At 45.2% G+C, this 25,004-nt stretch overlaps 2 protein-coding genes across 15 annotated transcripts in view; both read right to left on the reverse strand.

Annotated features, from left to right (window-relative positions):
- Nucleotides 1-7,840, reverse strand: part of PRDM15 (PR/SET domain 15) — a 41,667-nt gene extending 33,827 nt beyond the window's left edge. For 5 of the 11 annotated variants that reach the window (XM_049834965.1, XM_049834964.1, XM_049834963.1 and 2 more), the window contains exons 1-2: nucleotides 7,732-7,839; nucleotides 2,527-2,572 (exon numbers count right to left, since the gene is read on the reverse strand). In XM_049834965.1, the coding sequence (XP_049690922.1) occupies nucleotides 2,527-2,563 (37 nt within the window). In that variant the 5' untranslated portion in view covers nucleotides 2,564-2,572; nucleotides 7,732-7,839. Of the gene's footprint in view, nucleotides 1-2,526; nucleotides 2,573-3,707; nucleotides 4,556-5,078; nucleotides 5,697-6,544; nucleotides 6,816-7,731 lie in introns of those variants that run through there. The other 6 variants (XM_049834962.1, XM_049834960.1, XM_049834955.1 and 3 more) reach the window with 5 other exon arrangements.
- A 2,545-nt stretch (nucleotides 7,841-10,385) lies between these two features.
- Nucleotides 10,386-25,004, reverse strand: part of C2CD2 (C2 calcium dependent domain containing 2) — a 41,104-nt gene continuing 26,485 nt past the window's right edge. For 3 of the 4 annotated variants that reach the window (XM_049835209.1, XM_049835208.1, XM_049835212.1), the window contains 4 exons: nucleotides 24,824-24,937; nucleotides 22,350-22,477; nucleotides 20,884-21,196; nucleotides 10,386-15,500 (listed from right to left, as the gene is read on the reverse strand). In XM_049835209.1, the coding sequence (XP_049691166.1) occupies nucleotides 15,274-15,500; nucleotides 20,884-21,196; nucleotides 22,350-22,477; nucleotides 24,824-24,937 (782 nt within the window). In that variant the 3' untranslated portion in view covers nucleotides 10,386-15,273. Of the gene's footprint in view, nucleotides 15,501-19,031; nucleotides 19,069-20,883; nucleotides 21,197-22,349; nucleotides 22,478-24,823; nucleotides 24,938-25,004 lie in introns of all 4 variants that reach the window. The other variant, XM_049835211.1, reaches the window with a different exon arrangement.

A 25,004-nucleotide genomic window follows, 5' to 3' on the forward strand; every position in this document is an offset into this window, starting at 1 on the left:
GAGCTCCATGCACACAAGGGCAAGTCAGGTAGCCCCAGTAAGGATGCAAAGTAAGAGGGTGGTTACATCTTGTTTGGGAAGAGAACAAGACAAAAGCCATGTCATTCCAGGGTATGTCCCCTCTGGTAAAGCTACTCTGTACTCCTAACTGGAAATCCCTCCCTCCCAGTATTTGCCCCAGTGAACTAACAAAAGGATTTCTTCTAAGATGTAGAAAAGGGATCCCAAACTACAACGCACAGCTCCACATTGTTTCTTCTTCTGGCAACAAAAACAGCTTAGCAGTGAAAATCCACATACATTTCACAAACAGCAGTACCAGCTCATGCAACCCCCAAGCCTGGCCGCTGCTTCTCGTACAGTTGTTTGTGTTTGTGCTGCCTTCCGGTGAACCAAGGAATGAAACAACCAGCTTTTCCCAGCAGTTTACTTTTCAGCTGAATGAATCTCCGAGTCCAGTTTGCTGTACAGCAACAGAGAGATGTATCGGAGGAAAGGATCTGCAAGCAAGCACTATCCACATAGCACCAGCATCAAAACTAAGCCTCCAGCCAAATGGCCTACCCTGTCCTGCGCTGTTTACTGTACCACCACCCCGCCCCTTAGGTGTGCCTGTAGCTCACGTTGCACTTAATATTACTGAAATAATCTGGGCTAAATACAAATTTCCAAAACCAGAGACGGTGGAGGAGCCACAGAGGAATGCGTAAACCAGACTGCTGAAAAAAACTGGATTATCATCCACAAAGGGTTGTCATAACCAACGGGGACAGGAAGGAATAGCCAGAGCGACAGCTTCTTAAACAAGCTTTGCTGGCAAAGGAAGTGGAGCACTTTGTCACTCCCCTTATCTTTCAACTGCACCTAGGCCCCCCTCACTTCTGCAAAGATAGCCACTGCACAGGTTCAACAAAGTGCAGACAGCACTGTCCAAGACTACATGCAGGAATAAGCTACACATTTCTCTCACTCCTTTGCAGATGAATGATCAAAGCCAGGGGAATATGATACTGACATTGTGAAGCATGCCTCTCAAAATCTACGGGATACCTTACAGCAGACATTCCCCAAGGCTGTTACACTCACCATACGTGACACTTTCAAGAGATTACAGCCACAGGAGAAATACAAAACTAAGCATGGGATAAATGGTAAGATACCCTGGGTGTAGTATATTCACACAGTTCTATTAAAAGTATTCCAAAACTCTCTTATGTCTACGAAATATGTATTCAATGATGTTAACTAGGAGTGCACAGTATCATTTTTAACAACTCACTTTTTCAGAACATAAGTAGTCCCCATATCCCATGGGAAAAACTTACACAAAGCACAAGAAAGCTCAAGGAATTCAATGAACCCAGCTTCCACTGGAAGTGGGAAAATTGTGTTGTGTGACACCTTCTACCTCTGCAATTAGGGAACGGCATCACATCCCCATCCCTGTTGCTGTCCACCGGGGTCTTTCTATTAAAGGGAAGATAAGGTAACTTCACTACTGGTATTCGCAACTCAATACAAATGCCTATTGAGTCAACACTATTTTTGAAGGAACCCTGGTGATTCTGTGGTGGAGGGAAAAGTGGAACTTTCCAATAGAGTTGCCATAAGGTTAACATGCATCCGTGGAGCCATCAGAGGTGAAAGACTGTGGATCCATATCACCAAAGACACATGCTCCATTCTGCTCTTCCCAGATTGGATCCACAATATCTGGGCCCGCTCTGCTCGTACAAGTAGGCGAGCAGACTCCGCATCTCTTAACTTTTCTCCACTCTAACACCAGATCCTGCATGTCCCAGGCTGTTGACAAAGGAGAGGCTGCAGGGCTAGTATGCCAGTAGGAAAGCAGCCTACTAGCCAAGTTCCATCAAGCCTGGGACACTGCCCACCACACTGCCTGGGCACACCACCGCTGCAGCCTCTCTTCATGCACCCTGACCCCATGAGTCCAAATCCCAGGTCATGGATCCCAGCCTGGCACACAGGGTTACACAGAAGGCAGACCACAAAGCTAAGCTGCATGAAGCACAGGCCTAGCTGCAGGCGCACAAGAAAACACAGTGAATGCCACGAGTGAGACCTGTCAGGGCAGTCAGGGCATCTCAAACTGGGCTTGTCCAGGAAGAATAATGAGCCTGCGTCCTCCTTCTGTGGAGCTGCAGATCTTCAACTCAGGCTAGAGGTCAGAGTTCCCCACAGACACCCCCGGCTGCTAAAGCTGGCTGTGTAAACATAAGGCTTAGACTAGTGTTAGGCCTTCAATCTCACTTGCTTCAACCACGAAAAAGCTGTTCTGCTAACTCACATTCAGAGGTCTCTTTGTGTGTTTGCCAACAAAACCAGGAGAATGTGTATGCTTAAAATGAGCAACCTTCTCTCTACTTCTCCATAGGCTGTTTGAGCTTCCTTTACATAAACACTTTTCTAAATAAACACTTAGTCTGTTTTAGTCTTTAATTTCAAACATTCTGAGTAGACAAGTCACATCATGAGAGTTAGATCATTTTCCTTTCTAATACTTACAGATAAACATAGTCTCATCACTGCCATCTTCAGCCATTTTTTAAACCTGCCAAAATACAAAAGATGAAGTTAGTTCTGAATGACTTTTACTTTTCATATTATTGAAACATCCCTTTATGAAGTAATGAAGCTGACTAACCCAGAGCACACCCAAACACATTACTGCCCTTGCAGGAGTATCAATAGAAAATTAAAGAAATTAAAGTTGCTAAAAAAAAACCCAGGGACTGCCGTATCATCACATGTGTTGCTGAAATCACTACCAAGAAGCTGAAATGTGTGTACATTCACAGGCATTTCTCTCTGAGGCAATGCTGTCTCATGCTGTTCCCTGTCTCTCTTCTTGCCAACCTCCAGCCATTCCTGTGTGTCCCCTGCAATAAGCTCCTGTGGAGCCTCAGAACAAGCAGGGCCAGAGGACTAATCCAGGCCAGCAACAACCACTGCAGAAACAAGGCCCATCTGGTTCAGTACAACATTTTAGCGAACAGTAGCTTAACAAAGTATCTCTGAAGGACAGATTACTTATTTAATAAACATAATAATCTTAAGAACCTAGAAACTGCAGATATGATCACAGATTTGTTCCAAAGGCAAAGGTATACTGTAGTAACGAGCTCCAGAAAACTTGGGAAAACAAATGCTGTCTTTGTCACGGACCTTCCATGAAATGGTAACTCACCAATTTGCTTTCATCCGTAAAATAAGGATAATCTATATTCACTTTTATAAATCAGTTTTGGCAGTATGTATTAAAAACTTGAATAACACTATCTATTGCTCCTCAATGATGTCTAGACAATCTAAATTATGGTTGGCAAATAGTCTGATTATGTATGGCTAAGATCACGATACAAGCAGGATCGAGAAGATAGTTCTCCCTTTTCTAACCATGAAAAGGTTCTCCTCTTCAAATAACCAATTTTCCCAATACCCCAGCGAGAGGCAAAGCAACACAAAGATCATGACCCAAATCTAAGAGAGAATAAGGCTGCTGAAACAGCAAGCACATCAGTCAAGAAGAGAAGAGGAAGGAGGAAGAGACTGAACTTTTGAGAGGGAAGAGGACAGGAGAAGAGGAAGCACGACCAAAGACACACCAAGCTAGCAGAGCCCTGTTCACAAAAAGATAAACCATTTGCTGCTACTACAACAACAAAAGCCAAGCCAAAGATACGCACAAGCGCAGCCGTTGCTCAGGATCAGGTCTCCCCGTTATGAGTTTACTCTTGAACACTGATGCTTCTTCATATGCTCTGCCTAGCTGGACCACGGAAATATGCCTCAGGCTGGAGCCCGGAGCAGCGGCTACTTCTGTGCAGGTACTGGCTCTAATGACTTCTCAGCACAAGCGAAGTCCCTGTCCCACGCAACCCCTCTCACTGTTTCAGGAAGAACTCCACACTTGTGCCAAGTCTGCTGCTAGTGCCACGATGGCACCCGCGCATGCCAGGGAGCAATGTCTGATCTGCAGCTGCCAGCTGCACCCATGCTCCCTCCACCCCGCTTCAAGCCTCCACCACAAGCAGCAAACAGGTTCCTTCACCAATTGGAGGCTACTCCCAATTAGCAAAGGACAGTCCATCGCCACACGGAGATGCGCTGGGTGGAAAGGCAGCATATCAACTGATGGGAATACAAAGGGACACCCGGTCGCTGTGGCTCGTGGTCATGGCAGGAGGGATCCTGCTGCTCGGTTACCTGGGCAACAGCCTAAGGGGGATTTTGATCACACAGCCTGGGCACCCTGGCATTCCCACACGGCCCATCCCAAGCACTGCCCTCCCCAGCTCCACCTAATGTCAACAGCACGATCCCTCCTAACACCTGCTGCCCCAGCAAGGGGCCAGCGCTGCCCAGCTGTGGCACAAGCTCAGCCTGTCTTGGCTATGGCTTTTGGGGACTAAACTCGTATCATAAAACACTTAAACATTTATACAAAAGCCCAATGCTGAGCATGAGCAGCAATTCAAGGAATTGCCCAAAAGCTCTTTTCCTGAAAGCACTGTAAACAATGCAACAGGTGTTTAGGGAAACCCAGAGTATAAGGGTGCAAAACAAGCCACAGAAAGCGCATCATAGGCTGATGTAAAAAATGGTTTGTTTTGCTTTTTAACCAAGATCTTTTGTGGATGCTCTGCACTCTTTCAAGAGGTGTACGTCCAGTTATTTTTAGATAGCTTGTGTCCTGACAAGACTTTAATCCTAAATATGGCTGAATTAACAAATACTTTTCTTGGTCAATGTTTCAGATATGCAGGGGACACAGTGTAGCAAGAACAGCAATACTGCTGTGCGACCTGCTCATCAAAGGCATTCGCCTTCTAGGACTTTCCTGTGTCGCATTCTTCACAAACAGCAGACTGATGACATGCAGCATTACAGAAGCATCAATGTCAGTCTTGTTCTAGGGGCTGTCAGATGAGAATAGCAACAAAGGGGTGGAGAAATCATAGTAGCCTACATGTTGTTGAAGGTGATGTGGAGAAAGCGTAAAGGTCCCTCAAATGTATCTCGCGTAGCTGATAAGGACGTGACATCTCAGTTATTACCTGCATTAGCACAATTTCCATTTTTGCAGCAAGTGCTTTCATTTTCCACATAGCAAAATTTCTGATTCGCCATCCATCTTTCCTATGCTCAGCACAATGACCTGCTACGCTCTGAAATAAACAGGAACAGGTAACGTACTGCGTATCAAATAAACTCACACCTCAACACGCAGGTGCAAAGAGAGGATTGCCTTGCATTAGTGTCTGCACCTTGTTACAAATTCCTGGGTGGTCTTTTCTTCCCCCTTCCTACTTTACAGAAAGCGTAAGAAAGGAAGAACTGCCCCAAAATGAGTTTAACAATCCTGCTTTGCAGACACGTACTACTTCTCACCCACAGGCTTCAAAACCCATCACATATCTCAACCGTATTTGCCAAGAGCTTTTGAAATAAATGACATTATGCCATCCGCTCCAGCTGGTAAACGGAGTCACAAAGTGCCACACTAGCTCACATGATGGCACTGAAGACAGACTTCGGAGTTTTTTACCCTCATGTGCTGTTGCTCTGGGTCACGTCTGATATTTTTTTTCTTTTCAAGCATTTGTATCAGAAAAGTACTCCATTAAGTCACTCATCCCACTGCACTTAATTATGTTCTTGTCTTGCAGAGATAATAAAAGCTTCTGGGAACTCCAGATATTTCTACATAAACCAGAGAGCAATCATTAAGCAGTGAATAATCAGGTGAAAAGCTACAGAGAAGCAATTAGACCACAGGTACATGGCCTAATTGTGATGGCAGTAAAAGGCCAGAAAACCAGAATTTTCTGCTTGTATAATTAACTGAGCGACTTTGTGCCTGAGAGTAGAGCACACAGCTAAGCACACAAACTCCACCTGCAGCACGGGCCACCGAACACTTCTGAAACTCAAGAGAACACAAATGAAGACACTGAGGGGCTGCAGCATCACGGGTATCTGCTTGCGGAGCATGACGTGTCAGGGAACCACTTGAGCCATAAGCTATCCAAAAATGTAAGACCTGGTGTAAAAGCATACCTTCCCCTTATAAACTGCTGAAGAAAGAAATCGGGCTCCAGCATAAGGTAATTTTGATCTTGCAAATGGATTTTAAAAAAATAGGTAAGAAGAATTAAAAAATAAAGCCAACCCCTAAAAATCTGTATGTGAATTTAATGGCCATCAAAGTAAAATCAGTTTCCCTTCCTTCTTTCTTCAGTTTTCCATTAAAGTTCTAGGATGGGCTTCTACCGGTGTGAATAAGTAACTTGAAAACACCAGCAGTCAGCTACTGCAAATATACGTGTGCAAGCAGAATGCACTTAAAAACACGCTTTGTTTTTCAGATGATGGAGTTTAATTTTTTCACGCTACCGCTCAAAGTAATCGGAAACTATCCGGCAGAATACCTGCTAAACTACAGCGAGGCCTTGTATTTCTCAAAAATTACCACCGTTCTATCGCTTGTCATTGAGAAGGGGGAGGGGGACAATTTCTGTACCAGTTAGGGGGAGCACAGAGTAACAACAGAGCGGGTGTCGAGTTTTCGCCACCTGCCCTTTCCAACATCTCCCGCGGTCATGTTCGCTCTGCCTAGGGCGAGTGAAGTATACGCTAAGTCGAACGAACACGAGCGGAAAACGAGCGTATTGCGGAAAATCTCTGCGTGCGAAGCGCTGCGGGCTGGGGCCGTCTTCCTTTCCTCTTCCAACGGACACACCGCACCTTCCTCCAGCAGGCGCGCACCGACAGACCCAGGGCAGAGCCCTCGGCCCGGCCGCCGCCGACGGCCGGTTCCCACACCGGACCTGCCTCCTCCTCCTCCTCCTCCTCCTCTTCCCTTCGGATTCCGCCCTCACACCTGGAAGCGGCCCCCCCCCCCCGCCTCCCCGAGGCCCTCCTCGCTCCCCCCCCCCCCCGGGCGACCGCAGCCCCTCGCCCCGGCTGCCGGCGCCACCAGCCCCGGCGGGGCCGGTTTCCCTCACGGGGCGCGCGCCCTCCCCGGACCAACGGCTTTACCGGCCGAGCCCCGCCCGCGGGAACACCGCCCCCTCCCCCCCCCGGCGGCTCGTCCCACCGCCGTGGGGGCTGCCCCGGCCCGCCTGACACCGGCGGGGACGGAGCCTCCCGACGTCCGCGGCCGGGGGGGGCGGTGTGAGGGTGTGCGGGTGGTGGGATGAGGCCTCGGCGCGGCCCCGCGGGCACGGCCGGCGCTTGAGCGGCGGGACCGCGCCGCAGCCGCCAGGAGACCGGCGGGCGGCGGGGCCCGGCCCGGGATCCGGGAGCGGCTCCGCCGGGTTTTGCCTCGGACCCGCCTCTCCCCCCCCCTCCCTCCCTCCTGCCCTCCCTCCGCGCGCCGCGGCGCGGCCGCTGTAACAAAGAACAGGCGGCATGGAGGAGGAGGCGGCGGCGGAGGAGGAGGAGGAGGAGGCGGCGGCGGCGGCGGTGGGGCCGCCGCCGCCGCCGCCCCGGGGAGCCCTCGCCGCCGCTCCCCCCCCCGCCTCGGCCCGGCGCGCCCTGGGGAGCGGCGGGGCGGCGAGAGGAGGGAGGAGCGGCGGGCCGGGCCGCGCGGGCCGGGCGTGGGGCGGCGGTCCCGCGTGGGGGGGAGGGGGGAGGGTGGTGTCCCGCGCGTGGGCCGGGGCGGGGGAGGGGGGGACGGCGGTCGCGAGCGCGGGGAACCGGCGTTACCTGCCTGGGGAAGGGCCAGACCCGGATCGGATCCGGACTCCGGGTTCCGATCCGCTCCGGAAACCACGCGCCACCGGAAGCCGGCGCGGCCGGCCGCAAAGCACGGCGGGAAGTGTAGTCCACCGCCGGCCGGGAGGGCGGCGGCGCTGTCCCGCTCCCGGCGCCCTCGTCGCGCTGGCTCGTCCCTCTCAGGGCAGCGGCGGCGGCGGCGGCCGCGGGGTTCCCCCAGCCGGGCCCGTTCCCGGCCGGCTCCCCCCGTACCGCCTTCCGCAGCGCCGGCGCGGCGCTTCGGCCTTAGGCTGGGCTGGAGGAGGCGGGTGGCTGCCATTGAACTTGGCGTCGCACCCTGGCTGCGGTTGTCCCGCGTCCTCCCGGAGAGCGCCAGCCGCGAGGGAGGAGTCCCGAAACGGCCCGTCAGGAGGCGTTCAGGGCTGACAGAAACGCCGCCCCGGGCACCTGGCAGGGTGTGGGGCCTGTGGTTTTTCCCCAGCGAAGCCCCGAACAAGTAAGTACCTGAGCGCCCGTCTCCTCCGCACCTACGCCTCGGCGAGGCTGAGGAGTTCGGCGCTCCCCAGTCGCCTCAGCCCTGCGCTACCAGGGTGTCGTCGGGGCCCGGCCCTGCGGTGCGAGATAGCAAAGGGCACGGCCACGCACACCCTTCGGGAACGACCAGCGATGCCTTTTTTTTGGATATGTAGAACGGGCTACCGCTGAGGCCTGGTGCCCTGGAAACGTAGGATGCGGACTCGGTGCCCTCGGCTCAAGGGGTTGTAAACCCCCAGTTCGGGTTACTGCGATGCTCGCCCCTCTCCCAGCTGAAAGGTGCGCTGGGCAGCCACGAACACCCCTTCAGAGGCCGGGGCCACGAGGTGCTTATGCTTTTTGTATTCAAGCAAGATGCCTCAGATTTTTCCTCTGGCAAGAAGCGTCCCTTACAACGGAGTCCCCCCTAAGCCTTACGCAGTGCTGCTCCCTGCCGCTGTGGTGCGACTGGCCAGTCTTCACAGTAAGAGCATCCCCAAAGATTCAAAGGCAGCAGCTCTGTCCGCTGCGGGGGATGTGCTCTTCTATGTCTGTAACAGTTGGCTAAGGCCAGGCCCCTTCTCCCTTCTCACCTTACCCATCCCACATCCCCTTCTGCACAAATACCCAGTTTCAAGAGGGATGTGTACAGAGTATTGTGACTCTCTTCTTGTTAAGTGCTTGGGTAAACTGAAACAATGCAGCATGTGGATTTTGAAAAAATGTTGCTGCTCGGCAGAACAGCGCTAATTTAAGGAGGGGGAACCATTTATTCTTTAAAAATGACTCCCCAGTAGTTTTCAGTGAGCACAGGAGTAGTAAGGGGAATTTTTCAAGATCTAGCTGCATGTACAGGTCACTTACTTTTTCAAAGACCAAAGCTGACCGGCCTTTAGTTTTGTACAGTCTGCTTTTACTTATTTTCCCTGTACGTATCAGTGCATATTTCCATTCACGGTGCCGTCTTGGCTTCTGCCTACATTTCTCTAGCATCCAGTGCACAAGCATGATTATCCTACTTGCAGTGCATTCACTCTGTCAGAATAACTATTAACTAATTCAGAACAGTTTTCTGTACGTTTCCTAGCTGAAGCAGTCTGGATTTACAATGTAGGCGAGTCTGGATCCTGCAGCTCCAAAATGATTGCTTTTGTTTGTTTGTTTTTGTCAGTATTCCTACCTTTCTGCAGAGTTAACATCAGATGGTGAACTTGCATCTCACACCACGCTCACTGGGGTAGAGATGAAAAAATGAAGATCCCTTCCATTCATTGTTTAAGAATGATGAACTGGAGGAAAGAGTATGGTGCCAGACTTTGTGCTACATCCATTCCTGCTCTTGCTCTGATAGGTCTTGTTACTTTTGCTAGTGTACAGGAATGGCATTGCACAAGTTAAAAAACCTCACCTAAGATTACAGCAGGAAGGAAAGGTAAGGTTTTTTGGGACACTATTAGGAAATTTCAGCTAAGCACTTCAAGAATATGAAATAAACAGGCATAGAAATGTGGGTTGTAACTCCCAGTACAGTAACATGCAATTTCCTTGCAAAAGAAGGTACAGCATTCACTTTGCAAAGGGAAATAAAAACACTACTGTGGCTATTTTCATGTGAATGCCTCTTTTTGTTTTGGGGTTGTTTTTTTTTCCCCTCAGTCTGGTAGGGCTTTGTGGCAGCATTAATTTAGAACATAACTTTTTCGGTAAAACGATCACAAGAGAAGCTTATTCCCAGGGTGTGCTCATGTTAGTACTGGTGTCTTCTATATAGGATCTAGGCCCTAACACTCCTCCCCTTTTTCCCCCCAAATTACAAATGGTTTCAGGATAATACAACATAACTGAGAGAAGACGATAAGTCACCCCGATGAGTTCCACAAACCCTTTTTCCATTAGATTCCCACATTCCATCTTTCACCCAATTTCTTGAGGAACAAGAAGGGGCTACCTGATATGGCCAGGGTTATCAGAAACAACCCACAGTGTCAGCACAGCGTAGGTGGAGAACTCTGCTCCTGAATAAACAGGACTGAATAAATGGACTGTGTTAAGCAACAGGTCAAATTAGTGAAGGAATGTAGAAAACCATCTGTTACGCTTGGCTGACTAGGTATGTAAGACAGCACACTACACAGAGACAATTGGCTTTTATTGTATGTACAGCAGTAGTTATTTCTTTAAAAATCCTCTTTTCAGGCTTTTTACTGATATAATAAAGCTGTACATCATAGACTTCTTAATTGCACCAACTTAATTTTGTCTACACACAGAAAAAAGAAAAAAACAAACAAAAAACCCACCACAGAAGAAGTGACTATCACAGTTGAATGCTAGAAAAAAATGTTTTACTCCCACCTGGAATATCAGAGCGTAATACGTTATTGGGAAATACAGAGTTATAGTGTTGGAAAGACTTCAGACCCATCCTTCCCAGCTATTTTCACACCATGCCAGCACCTTGCATAGTAACAGTTTGGATATCCTGAGTGACATATTATTCACCCTTAACTTAATCACCCTTGTTATATAGTTAATCTTGAGTTGTTTGTCACCAAGGCTGTGGCTTAGCAATGTACAGGAGCATATGCTGACTTCAAACACATGAATAAATCCACTTAGGTCCTGTGGAGGTCAAAGCATGAGGTCAGCTGTTGCTACTCACGCTGGGAATGTTTTAGCCCGGAGGTACAGTACACTTAATTCCATACCAGGATAAGCACTTATCTCAGACTTCAGCTCTACAATTCAAAAACTGCAATAAACTAAAATGAAAAAGCCATGCGGCTCCCACCTTGTATAGAGCTCTTGCTCCTTGTAACACCTTGAGCTACCAGAGCTGAGAAAAGATGTTAAAACAAGAGCAAAACTCTTACTTTGCTTCCCCATACACATTTGGTAGCATTTTACATGGTCGACTTCGCTTCTTCATATGATACTTTGCATATCAAGAACACCAAAACTTTACAAGAAATACACAGCAGAAAGCTTTCACTTGAAAACCACCTAGAACCAGCAAGGAGATGCAGTACCAGGAAATGCTGTAAGATTTCACTGATCCTCAAAACTGCTATCATTGCCAGGCAATAGAACACCTCGAAAAAAAGCAGCGCTGTAAGCCAAGTCCTCTCAAGAGCAAGACAGTAACTACAGGTCTGTATGACCTGGAGCCCCAACCTCTCTCCCAAAGAAAGAACAGGGGAAAAAGAAAATCTAACAGAAAGCATAAGAATAAAGCCCAGTATTTATGCCTGCACAGTTTATGACCTGTCCATTAAGCTGAAGAGGTTTGCCAAAGGTATTTTGCTTTTTAAATGAATATGAACTTTTTTTTCCAGTATGGCATTCCTTTTCCTTCCTGCCACCTAAGATTCACAAGTTTCATATATAGTTAGGAGTGAAATGACTCATTTCTTCCTGGGATGAATTGGATATGAAATACCAGTGATCTAGGGATAAAGGACCTCCTCCTCTTTAAAGTGACTTTTAAAGTGATCTCAGTCACTTTCTTAAAGTTACCTAGTTTGTATTCACACTTGAGGTATTGGGTAGTTTTTATTGCTTTAATCTACAAAGAAAAATCTAACTCTTGTACTACTTACTTGGTCAAAATTGACACTAAAGCCAAGGCAAATCTTGGTTAGGTAAGGATGCAGGTCATCTCCATCAAGGCAAATGAAAAGCTAAAATGCTGTAAAGCAAAACAAACTGCAGACACAGATTAAGAAGGTTTGATTATGGGCAGAAAAATTCCTTTAGAAAGGAAAAGCAAGCTTTCATCTCTTAGTCCTCATAAAATAAACACCATGCCTTCTTTGCTGTACAGAACATCCAGAAACATTAAAGTGTAAGAAAAGGGGCAAAAAGGAAGAAAGATTTCACAGGTTGTTTCCAAGCTATTGTTCTGAAGTAATTAAATTGGAAGGCAGAAACAAAGTTTTCAGTGTAATAGCATGCAGAGATTTGTTCTACTGTTAAAACGTATAGTTATTAAAATTATGAAGACTGCAAAACACAAAAGAGCAAAATTATTTCCTCCGGCATCCTTCACAAAACTGCACAGGAAATACTCAGCAGCTGATAGGATACGTCGCAGTGTTAGTTATGCCATTTTACAAATCCAGTCCTCCCGACCCAAACCTGTAGCACAGCTCCCAGTGGTCATCAGGACCCAACTCAGGCTGACTTAAATACTAGCACGCAAAAAATGTACACAGTCAGATCTCCTGATCTTAAATGTCAACCTAATCATCTCAGAAGGGGGGAATGGGATTCAGTATTGTGGGCCTTTGGGATTGTCACAACTGAGCAACTCAATTGTTCCTTTGTGTTTACTACCTTAGCTTGTTTTTACAACAGGACATAAATTATTTGTAGAGGAGTAGGAAGAGGTGAGGAACACACCACCCAGATATAGAGGTCAAACATCAAACCAAACGATGTTTATTTTCCTGAGGAGTGAAGGCAATTAAAAAACAAGATTCCCTTTTTACCCAAATGCCTTGCTTTCCTCATCTTAAGAATTCGTTCTCTCTCAATATATGCGAGCCCAAACCTTCACACAGTTTGCAGTATAGAATGTTCTCGGTTCCCACCATCAAGATACGCATTTAGGCAATCACCAAGACCTTAAGAAAGAGGAACCAAAACTCCACTTCTTCATTGCGTATCTGTTCTTTGGGGTAAGCTACGAGCAAATCCTACTCCTGTATTCTGCAGCTTATTCAGTGTTATTTCCACCCCATTCTACAGTACATGATAAAGCTTCCATAAATTAAAATCCCAGTTCAGTAATTTAAGCAGACTTCAAGTAATGTTACATGCTCCTTTTACATTCCCAATTCCACAGCTCTTCAGTTTTAGTGTCACGGGGTGCCACCCATGGAGCTCAGTCTCACTTTGATTTCTTGAGCTCAGTGACCAGTTGTGGTTTCCTCCTTCAGCAAACAAGACTGAGCTTTTCAAACATGGCAGGGATTTGACCCCCCACCCTGCCCCATCATGCAAAGTGCCCCTACTAGAGTCAAGGGAAAAAATGTATGTTGAAGAGAATGTAACATCGGGTTTTTTAATGCTTGTATCATGAACCACTGTAGAACAAATGAAGAAACCTAACTTCTACTTTGTATTAAATTAACAATAAACAAAAGTGTTCAAGCACATTCAAGCAGGACAAACCTGTATTACTGAACTGGGATTTCTAAGCACGTTACAGCTCTAGAAGACTCATTTGTAACCAATTTTCAAAATAGAGAGTATTAAAATGCCTTCAAGTGTTTTCATAATAAGCAGCATGCTTAAACATACAACTATTTGATAGTCTGGACTGCTGTACTGCCACAGTGATTTTAGGAGGTTCCACATAAACAGTCATTTTAAACAGTAGGCTCAGTTAAAAAGACTTTGACAGTTTCTTTCTTCTAATATTTTCTTGGTAAAAAAGAAGCCAAAACGCCTCTACTTTTATATTCTTTGTAAAAGCATTTACCAAGGAAGCTAGAGTCCATCAGAAGTTTTGGAATGTGTTTCTCCAGTGACTTTCTATTTTTGAAGAATGGTTTAAGTTGAAAGCCCAAATATCTGCCAAAGTGTAGAATGTCTTAAGGGGAGGAAAGGGGGGTGGGGGAAATCACTGTTGGCAAAGCAGGCACAAATCTATCATCCATTCATGTCAGTAATTTAGATGGAATGGATGTTTGTCTTGGCTAAAGAGAACAGGCTTGGTCCTTTGTCCTCAGCAGGAATGTAGATGATGGAAAAGTACAGATATGCATGAAAGATGGTACCTGTGAAATACTGACTGACATTTTACTCTTAATAGCCAAAACAAGCCAAAACTATGCCTTTACTTTCATCAGTTTATCCTTTTAATTTAAAGGAGCCAGCTGCAATATTTAATGAGGAAAAAAAAAGTTAAAAACCTCACCCAACCAACCACTCACCACATGACAACACTGGTAGATCTAGAAACTGAAAGATGACTAAGGGAATTGTTACTATTTTTTAAAAAGCTCTCTTCGCAACTGTGTTTTCTAAGATCTTGGTGGTAAGTGTTTGGCAAGTAAAAGAAGCTGCCTAATGAAAAGCATTATAGGGTTAAATATATCTATTCATCACTTATTGCTCCTAGCTTTGCATTTGATATGACGGCTAATATACTTGTCTAACAAGTACTTGGGAGAAGGAATTAGAGCCCCTAAGATAGGTTTTTCCATTAGCAACGCAGCTTCTCACACAGGGAAGAAAAGCTACATATAAGAATTTGTAAATGTTTTGTTTGTGAGTAGACTCAAGTAGACTTTATAAAAAGTTCTGGTTTTTTTAAGCATAACTTATGCACAGAACATTAAACAATATGCTAGTATAAGTATTTGCATAATTTATTGATTTATGGCTAATATCAAAGGCATCTCTCCACCTACATGGACTGAGCAGTTATTACAGCAGGCTACAGTTACTACAGTAGGCTATCTTAATAAGCATTTTAGTTCTGCTTCTGAAAACTTACCCGTTTCCAAATTACAATACAAACTGGATCGGGGTCTCTCTTTTCCCTTTCAGCCTGACTAGAAAATCAAGTTGAGACTTGCATTGCTACTATTCCAGGCTGCAGTAAGGAAGCACAGTGGTATCTTCTCTCTTTTTAGTGGTTCAGTCATATAGCAGGTATGATGTTTCAGTTCTTAGTTCCCCATTAATGTAAACTAGGTGCTTACATGCAGGTCCTCCCCACCTGCACCATTCCCCATCCTCCCTCATCTTCTGCAATAAACCACATGGTCCTCCAAAAGCCGTCATGATACAATTAGTACTGCTTGTATTTGGAGGAGCAGCTTTCTAATCAGAGAGAAAAAGCATTCTGGAAAAATAAACAAAGACGACAAGCTTTCTCTTTATTCCTGGACCACTGTATTGGTGAACATCATTTTATGCAAGTCATCATTTGTATTTGTATTCTCTAGTACTGCTCTGTAAACAAATGGTCAACTGATGCGCAAGTATCCCATCAGAGAGTATTCAGTCTTACACATATGGTTCTGCCGAAGCACCATTCAGTTTGTTCTTGCTTTTGTTTTTGGAAAGGAGTTTTCTGCTCAGAATACGTGAAAGTGTGCCTCCCTTCTTGCGCGTTTCCTCCGACAGTGGCTGCTGCAGGTAGACAAGATCGTTGTGCGATTGACTCATTCCTGGATCCTTCTGATGATGTCGCCGGCGGAAAAAGAGCTTCGCGCTTTTTTTCAAAATCCCACCTGCAGAAGCAAACAGCAGAGGTGCAGGACACTTTAGACAGAACAGGCTGCCTTCTTCTTGGAGCTCAGCTTTAACTTTAATGGTAGCACGACTGAAAAAAGCCTTGGTCTTAACATTTCCAGTTTAAGCATCACCTTGGTAATTATTCAATGTTAGAAAGCTAAGAGCATGGTGAGTCTAAAGCAAGAATACTGATGGTTTGTAACCTAGAGGCCATAATAGTATGAGTTCCACCTTGGAACAAGTGATTTCAGATACTGGCAAACACAAGCAATTGTCGTGCTTTCAGCCAGAGGCACACATACATACACTACATGCTACGGAATCCTCCTTGCCCTGCTGTTGATCCAGCTCTCTCCCAGCTGAACACTGCTGAGAAATTCAGACTCCATGGAAGTATGTATTTCTCCACTTCTCCTCATTCCATGCAAGTATCATGCAAACTGAATCATGACAGACTGGTAGTTCTAGATATATGCATATACACACACTTGCCCAGTTAGCAGAAATGTTCAGGAGAGAAGAGCTCACATTATTGCTAGAGGAGCACTAAAGAAAAAAGGAGTTATTCCTTCAGTTCTTTCAGAAATGATGTTGTTGAAAAGGAAGGAAAGCTACTATGAAATATGCCTACGAGCGATCAAATATTTATCCTCTGATTTCAGCTTCTAAAGTCAATCCACACATCTTGTGGAAGTCTCCTTCCTTACACTTTATTAGTTTCAAATGATCTTCTGAAAGTTATGGTTGTGGTCAAACATACACATGCACAGCGTTTGGTGTGGGTTGTACACTGGGTTCTCACATGTCAAACAGGCATATCCAATCTTTCCAATACAATAGAAGTACAAAGTATTTTATAAAAAGAATGAAGCAGAGGAAGTAATGCTACTCTTTGTTGTTTCAGAGATCAAAGGAGCTGAGAAGAAAAGATTAGCCTGTGATGTGCAACATGAAAGCGGCATTTTAATTTGAGGTGAAGGATACTGTTGGTGCCGGAGAACAGTACCTGGCAATCAACCTGCATGCAGTAGGCCCATACAAGCCAGGCAGCACGTATTCTACACAAATTCGGTAGCACCACCTAGAGTAACAGCCACGAAGCATTTGCTATTTTAAAATCCTGTTAGGAATAGCAATTCACTTCAAGCAGATTAAAAATAGCATTACAACTACTTCCAACAGGTTCAGAAATTTGCTCAAATCCCTTTTGCCGTAAATTAAGTTGATTTATTTTGTTGTATTCCTTCCCTTGATCCCATGTCAAACCTATTATGCAGCCAAGGCAATTGCAGCTGTCATCTCACCAGGGACTCGGGACTCATGTTGCCAACACCGGCCACCAGTACTCTTCTCTCTTTGCAAGCTTGGGTTGTTTTTGCAGCCACCGTTCTGCCAAATTCCACCTTTCATTTCTATGTGCACACGTGTGCCTGATGTGTAAGGCAGCTCGGCTGCAGCTGGCAAGGACACTGCTCCGAGCTACCAGCAACACTCAGCCTGGTGTCAGTACATCAGCCCCACGTTAAAATAGCAGCGCTTTTGTGGAGAATTGGGTAGTGGTGTTGTCCAAGCGGCACAAGCCAATTTGAACGAAGGAGGACCCAGGTAGCAAGCCGACACAGGAGCCTTCTGGCAGTCAGACTAGTACGTGAGGACAGTCATCTCCCTGGCAAAGCTTCCACACCTTGTTCCTGCACCACTATCAGGTTTCCCGGTGCTTTCTCAGTTCAGCTATTAATTCCTGTCACCACACGGTCTTGATTCTGCTTTTCCTCCCATTCCAAATGGATACAAAAAGCAACACACAGACCAATTCTTTCATGCGATAGTGTGCAATAGCTAGAATTACATATTTGTCCCCCAAGGACTTGACACAGGCTGCGTGTCATTTCGCACAGCGACAGCTGCAGAATAGGTATTTCATGGCAGCTCTGCTGCAAGCAGCCAGATGCTGCTTTGTTCAGACCAGAGCAGTTACTAACACATGCTGGGGTTTATTACTCTGTATTTTAAGGACTAAGCACTCAGCACCTGGGAGGATATTCCAGCATGTTTTGCTGCTGCTGAGTCTTTTCTCACAGGGCACGGTGGGATGGAAGCAGAAGTCAGCTGAAAGCAACTGGAACTCATGAATTTGAATCTTGACTGCTCTCCCATCACCCTCTGACTGATCTTTTTGGCAAGGCAGTACCACTTCAAGCTGTTGTCAACAGCATAAAAGAAACAGTGTTCAACCCCATGATACTGACAGTTGTTAATATGCAAAGGCTGGGGGGGATTGATGAGGCCTTGCTGCTGCGCGTCTTTTGTTTTAGCAGTCAGCTGTTCTGCCCGGCAGTCTTGGCAGCTGCAGCTGAAGCTGTGCCAACAGGAGGAGTAGGACGGAAGGGTTTATCCATAAGCAGCTATTTAGTCCTATCCATTCAGACCGATTCCCCATACTAGGAAATAGAACCGAACCAAGAACGCTCCAAAAATTGTGTCAGTGGCCTGGGACAACTCACTGCAGCTGAATGACTGCAGGCAGTGCTTCCCTGAGAGCAGCACAAGGCTCAGCACAAGCAGCAGCCCCCCGACATGAACGATCCCTGTGTTTTCAGAGATACTGAGGTCACTGCTACCTGGAAGCTTGCCACATCCCCGCTGCCACCCATCAGTCTTTAGCCAGTTTTGTACGTGCTGCCTGACAGTGGCTCCAGCTGTTGTGGAGGCATGCACCCCTGCTAAGAAGGCAGGGCAGGGCAAATCACAAGCTTGGCAATGCTCGTGCTCTTTGCATGCTTACTTCTTGAGTTCAACAGGATCCATATGCCAACTCTGCCCCTAACGCCAGGAGATAAGCAGAGAGCATGTCAAGAGTGCTGTACAGACTGACTTGTCTTCATAGGCTCCTCTGCACTAGTTTAGGATGTTCTGAAAATGCTTGTGGGGCTAGGATCACTTCTGAATCTCATTTTTGTTAACAAAGGAAGATTTCCTTCCACATCTACAAGGTTACAAATAGAGATTGCTTCTTTCCATTCCTTCCCAACTTCCAAAACAGTTTTGTCCAGGTGGTTTTGTAAATATGTGGTGAGGTCCTGGTAGCTCTACAAATTAGGCTAGAGAAGAGATCTAGAAAACTGTAAGCAGCAGGTTTTAAAATAAGCTTTCTGCGTACACATATCCAGTTATGCGGTCACGCATGGTTTGTGTGAGCAGAATTTGACTGATAACCAGATACTACAGGAATGGGCATGATGGAGAGAGAACAGGAACGTAGAGCACCCCTCCAAGCCTTTCTTGCTGTCCATTCTGCGTGACCCATCTGGACAGCATGACCACCAGAAAAATGACTTCTTACAGCAGACTAGTCTGCTAAGATACCTGAGCACAGGAAGGTAATTTTGGAGGGAGGAAAGAAATGGATGGGAGAAGAAGAAAACAGGTGCCAAACTATGTTTTGCTTCAGTTTTTACAATGAGTGTACCATTGTAAAGCTACATTTTCTTAAAGAAAAAAAAAGAAAAAAGACAAAAATAACTTACTGTGTAGATAATTAATTCTGGTTTGCACAGTAGTCCTCTTAAGTTTATAAAAGGGAATGGGTAGAAAGAGGAAGTCAGAAAGGTAAAAAACCAAAAATATGCAAGAGTAAAAAGACGGAAAAAAAAAAAAGACAGTGCTAACTAAGATATTAATACACACGCAAGGCTTTTTAAAGCAGAAGGGGTTTTGTTTGCTTTGAGTTTTGTTTGGGTTTTTGTTGTTGTGTTTTGTTTTTGGTTTTTTTTTAAAGAGAAAGCATTTGACAAAACAGAAACCTTGAACTATTCAAAGCTAACTGAGGGCAGGAAGGTTGAAATGTTTTCCTGTCTCACTCTATAAAAGCTACTTGGCTCTGACAAAGCAGAGATTCAAGACTTCCACGAAGCAATCTGTGTATAAAGAAAGTGATTTGAGACAGTTTTTTTAAATATTTTTTCAAGATGAGACAACTTTCTCAAATATTAGAGATACTCTGTGCTTTTTAGCAGTCCTACACTACATCGTGAAAACAGGATCTTTAGAAGCCCTGTCTCTTTGCAACATACTGCACAGGGAAAACCAAAACTAGACAACAGCTTGCATACAAACTTCCACTTGCTTGATTTAGAATAACATGTTAAAGAAGAGTCCAGAAGTTTTGCAAAATCTCATTCAGCTTCCTAAATTTTTCCAGGCTCCAAATGAGACAAATCCCTTCACAACTAACCCCCTACACCAAACACACTCAAAACTTTCCAGTGCCCGACCATCTAAGTCAAACTGATTGTCGCTGTACCATCCTGATCTATCAGGTGGAGCAATACAGCTGTAAGAAGGCCAGAAAACCCCAGTGCTTTAAGGGAGAGCCTTGGCAAAGAGGTCCAGTGCATGCCTTATGTAGGGGGGATTACAATAACCTAGTAATATACTGAGGTTTTGTAGTAAACCATTGTATGTTATCTCTGAGGAAGGAAAGAATAGAAAATAATAAAGCGCAAGAGGGATGGATATGGGTGAGAAACACAACAATTTTTGCAGCTTCAACATGCAGCCTGTGAGACTGGTGTGACACCTGTTCAGGGCACAGTCCACTGCACTGGCTCTTCTGTCAGGCTTCCCAACAGCCCCTCTGTTTACCACTTAGCCACAGACCAGTGCTACAGCCTCAGAGGTTAATGGATTTATAAAGGAAAGACAAAGAATCCTAAGACATTTTCAAACTGCAGCTATCCAGGTGTGTAACTATGTAAGCAAAATGATCTGACCCCTTATTTACCTATTAAATTACCTTTTATTCAATTTTCTTTCGGAAACTACGTATTAAAAACAGTGAAAAGGGAGAAACTGTTCACAAGGCAGTTAAGAGAGCGTGTACTTCTGGCTTAGCTGTGGTGCTTCCTGAACACACACTTTAGTGAGGGCAGGGGAGTCTTGTGCTCAGAGATGTGAAGGAGAAGGAAGGTATCAGAAAGCAACCGTGCAACCCTGCCATTTTCACGTTAGTAATGGGGCTGCTAATATAGCACAAGTCCTTGTTTACAAGAACATGGTTTTCATCGGGGAAGTGACAATGTGGCTAGTTATTTCTCTCCCAGGTAACTGAGTTGGGCTTAGAGAGCTGCCCTTCAACTTCTAAGGGTGAGCCCTTCTGTTTCCTGATGGAGAGGAGCGTAAGAGAGCCTGACCTGGCTCAGAGAGCCAGAGGACCACACTTTATGGCTGCTAGTAAGACAACTTCAACCAACACCACAATCACAAGGGGTTTAAGGACAGAAATCAGTGAGAATGGGTGAACTACTACAGTGTTGCATGACATTACCAATTACGTACAGAAAGCAGTCATTCACTAAAGCAAAGGTAAGGATCACATACCTTTAGATTTTTTCATGCTCCCAGTTTCTGAAACACTTAATGAGCTCCCAGATATTTCTTCACAGGTCTGGTCTAAGAGTGTGTTGGTGTCCCACTGTTGGCTGCCATTCTCCAAACCCCAAGCCTTATGGGCACTTTGCTGTGGGTCAGTATCAGGTACTGTTTCTGAAGCACCTAATGATAGCTTTTCATCAGAGGTGACTTTTGCAACAGCTTCCTCCACAGCGGGCGGATCTACTTCTTTGCAGGAGCTATCCATGGCTGCAGCATAGTCCATCATCAGTGCAGCTTCACTGTCCTGAGATAAAGAGGTCTGCCCAGTGAAAACAAAAGACAACATTGACACAAGCCGCTCTGCTGGAAAAAACAAGGTTCCCTGCAAAAGTTCTGTTCTTTGCTCTTCTTTACCCTTTTATTTGTATTGCTCAGCGCTATCAGAAAGCCACTTGAAGCTTCCTTAGCTCTACTAAAGGAGAGGAGCATATAGCCAAGTTTTAATCATGTTGTTAAAGCCAAATGATTGGAAAAAACCAAATTAGGTACATGCCTCCCACCTATCCCTGGCCCCACTGCAAATAATGGGACTCTTTCCTACATGTGCTGCTGTAATGAAGTATCAGCATGCATAGACAATCTTTTGGTCCTCTTAAGAAAATAAACATCAAAGCATTTCATCTTGTGGAAGGACTTCTTGTCAGGTGTATCAGCTAAACACAAATCCATGCAGTCCCAGTGCCTCCATTTCCCAAGGAGATGTATCTGGCACTGTGGCAGCCGATCCTCATTTCGCTCCCCTCATCACAGCACAGTGATGATGAGGGGATCCATGTCCACTGACTCAGCTTTCACTCAGAGCTCTTTAGGGGTCCTGTGCATAACAGCAAGACTTGACAGTGTATGTCCATACAGCAGCCTGCAGGGAAAGGACTACAGACAGGCACCAAGCATCAGATGGGAGACGGAGGCTGTGGATGAAGAAAGTCTGGAGGAATGCTATATACTATGTGAGAAACAGTCGTCTGTTTGGCCTCCCTCTGGAACAGAGCCAAGAGGACTAGGAGGTTTTTCAGAGGGTTTTAACAACTTTGAAAAAAGCAGAAAAATCTTTCGTACCTTTTCTGTGCATTTTCCCTCCATGGGTGAAACACTGAGGACTAATTATCCTCTTTTCTTACCTAAATTGGTCTTCCCAAATCCCTGATCATCCCACTCCCATCCAAGAATACCATGCATTTTTAGTCAGGCTGCCAAATCTAACAATCAAAAACCAACACCCTTCCCAACAAACCCACCATGATTTGGCTTAACTTGAAACAGTTATTGAAACAAAGGGGCACGCAGACGTAAATCCTGCAGAGACTGCTGAATGGGAGACAGCAGAATGCACCTTAAGTTAACATCACGCTCAGTGGGGCAAAAACTTTACAGTACTAAGCATTAAATATAAGTATTGTTTTCTGCTCTACCTTGGACACCCCTGATATGATAATGGTGCTTTTCTTTCTAGGAGACTTCAACTTCTGCTTTGCAGACTCACTTAACTGCCGAATGGCTGCTTCTGCAACAGGATCGGTGCCATTCAGTACCAGCAGTTCTGAAAAGAAAGCATTATTTCAGAGAGAAGAAAGCAAAATAGGAAAAAACAGAGCAAAGAGAGGCAGAGTTTGTTCTTGACTTAAAAGTCAAAGAAATTAGCAGATATGGTATAAACACCAGGCATATCAAAACGCCTTCCAACTCACTACCCATCTATTCAGTCTTGTCTTTCCCTTCTGTTACCCATTCTTTTGAGAAAAGGTACCTAAGTTGCACTTACAAACCCTTGCCCTGAGCACACAGGAGAGCATCAGGTATCACAGTCATGAAGAGCCATAGTTCTAACATGGTACAAAGCTGGCACGTGCCACTACTTCTTCAGGTAGCTATTTTGCTCTTTTTCCAGACATCTTTGCTCAGCATTTCCCGATTTGCTATGGCACTATGATAGGATGGGGAAGGCAAAGTGGCAGTCACTCTGCACTTCATCAGCTGCCTCCAAAGCCTGTAAAGTGCACCTCCTTTTCCCCTCCGAGCATTGCACAGGAATAAAAAACCTGCTTTATAAAATGCTCTTTAATGCCAAACACAAGTTTGTTTTTAAGCATGGCCATTTCTGGCATCTAGTATGCAATTACTTTGGGCACGACAAATACACACTAATTGAATTCATCAAGGAACAAACAAGGCTCAGAAAGTTAACGAAACAACCCCCCCCATATTTAATTGTCCAAGGTGGGCTTTTCTATGAGGAGGACTTTTAACAACAAAAGAATACAGGCAGGAATAGAACTAGAGTTAATTAAACAACCAGTCTTTTGTTACTGTGACATTAATGCAATAAAAGATGAGGCCTGAATAACTATGCTACACCAAGTATCTCAGATACTTTTGGAACTTAAACGTATCTGTGCACAAGGGGTATGCACGCCCATGCATGTCTGTACAGTCGTTATAAACCTCTACTTTCCTGTCTCCCTAGCCACTGCAAAGCCCTCAGGAACAGCTGAGAGCAGCCAGGACAGCATCAGTGGCACTTGCAAATTCTTATTGTTGTCATCACTTAGAACTACGGCACGGCCACAGCATCTTTTCCATAGTGCTTGTTGCTATTTTGGCATGATGTTTGTAATAGCTACTACCTAAGTGACTGCCATACCAAATGCTCCTTTGTATTTCTTTCATTTGGCTTAAACTTTTGTTCTAACGAGTAACTCTTCCTGCTGTATTGTATAAACGCCTCACAGAAATTCCCCTGTGCTCCCATAAGAAGAAAAACACTGTTCATAACAATATGCTCCAAGTTATCTTCAAATGAGTTTTCCAGTAAGTGCTTGGTACCTTTAGTATCATAAACAGTTATGAGAATTAACTCAGAAGCCTAGCAGTACCTTAACATTTCCCAAACTGGCTTAGTAATACCATCCTGCTTCATGGTATCAGTGTACTTCTTAGTCTAGAGGTAGGGAAAGATTAAAGCACTATTACAGCTATTCGCTCATGCTCTTCCCCAGATTTCTGTTTTTTGGCCAATACATTTCTGTCTCTCAGCAAGCCTTCTGACTGTTTCCAGAAGCAGTCTAGATCATCTCCAGATTGTCCCATCTGCACTCAAATCTATACAAAGAAAACTGGACTCCACATCATGTGCCATCTGCAGCTAGACTAGGTCACATCTTTCATTACTGTTCCATACAGAGCTACAGAAAGATCGAATAGTGACCACACACAGGACTGAAAAATATGCTGAAGATTCAGGGTTGCAACTTGAAAAGGTAAAACGCTCTAGAGTCAAAATCAGGTTTAATACAGGCAAAGTGAATTTATAATTCAAGTTATTAACAATGCCACCTGACACTCTGAAGGCACTTCAGCTGTATGCCAGGTGACGCAGGAAGGTGGAAAAACAGGCACAGCAGGATTGTGCATTTGCATTAGCAGAAAAAAAGCCCAGTGGCAGGGCTAGGAGGAGAATTCAGTCTTCCTTACATCAGTCCAGCCTCCTGCCTTCTGTTCAGACAGGGGGGACTTCACAGTGGCCTTAGAGGTAAGTTTCGCAGGGTTTTAATTTTGTGCAGTGTCCCCCATGCCTTCATAAAGGAGGGAATTTTCATTTAAAAGTAAGAGAAAAGACAGCCTGACTTTTCTGCAGTCACCTCCCCTCTCCAAACCACAGCTCATTGTTATTTATTCAAAATTAGTAATTTAAATCACCAATTAAAAGCAGACCTCTACTGCAAGACTGCTATAACCCTAACCACAGTACTTGGTAACATAAACATCTCAGTGCCTGTCGAAAGGCAGCAGCCGTATGGGTTTGCTGTTATTTTAACAGGATTACATTAATCCCATGTGCACCAGAGAGAGATGTATTCTCATTAGCAGCTTTGAACATTTCTATTACCTGTATCTGAAGACGATAAAGTTTTGCTGACTGGAGCACCGTGAGAATGGATAGCTTGAACAGAGAAATCCTTTTCGATCACCTTTACTTTAACTGGAGTTTTCACAGGAGAATCTGAGGACCAAGTTTTTTGGTTATTTAAACTATTCTAGACATTTATTATGAAAACAACAAGAATTTA

The sequence above is a fragment of the Accipiter gentilis genome, chromosome 32 (genome assembly GCF_929443795.1).
Source record: "Accipiter gentilis chromosome 32, bAccGen1.1, whole genome shotgun sequence".
NCBI classification, from domain to species: domain Eukaryota; kingdom Metazoa; phylum Chordata; class Aves; order Accipitriformes; family Accipitridae; genus Astur; species Astur gentilis.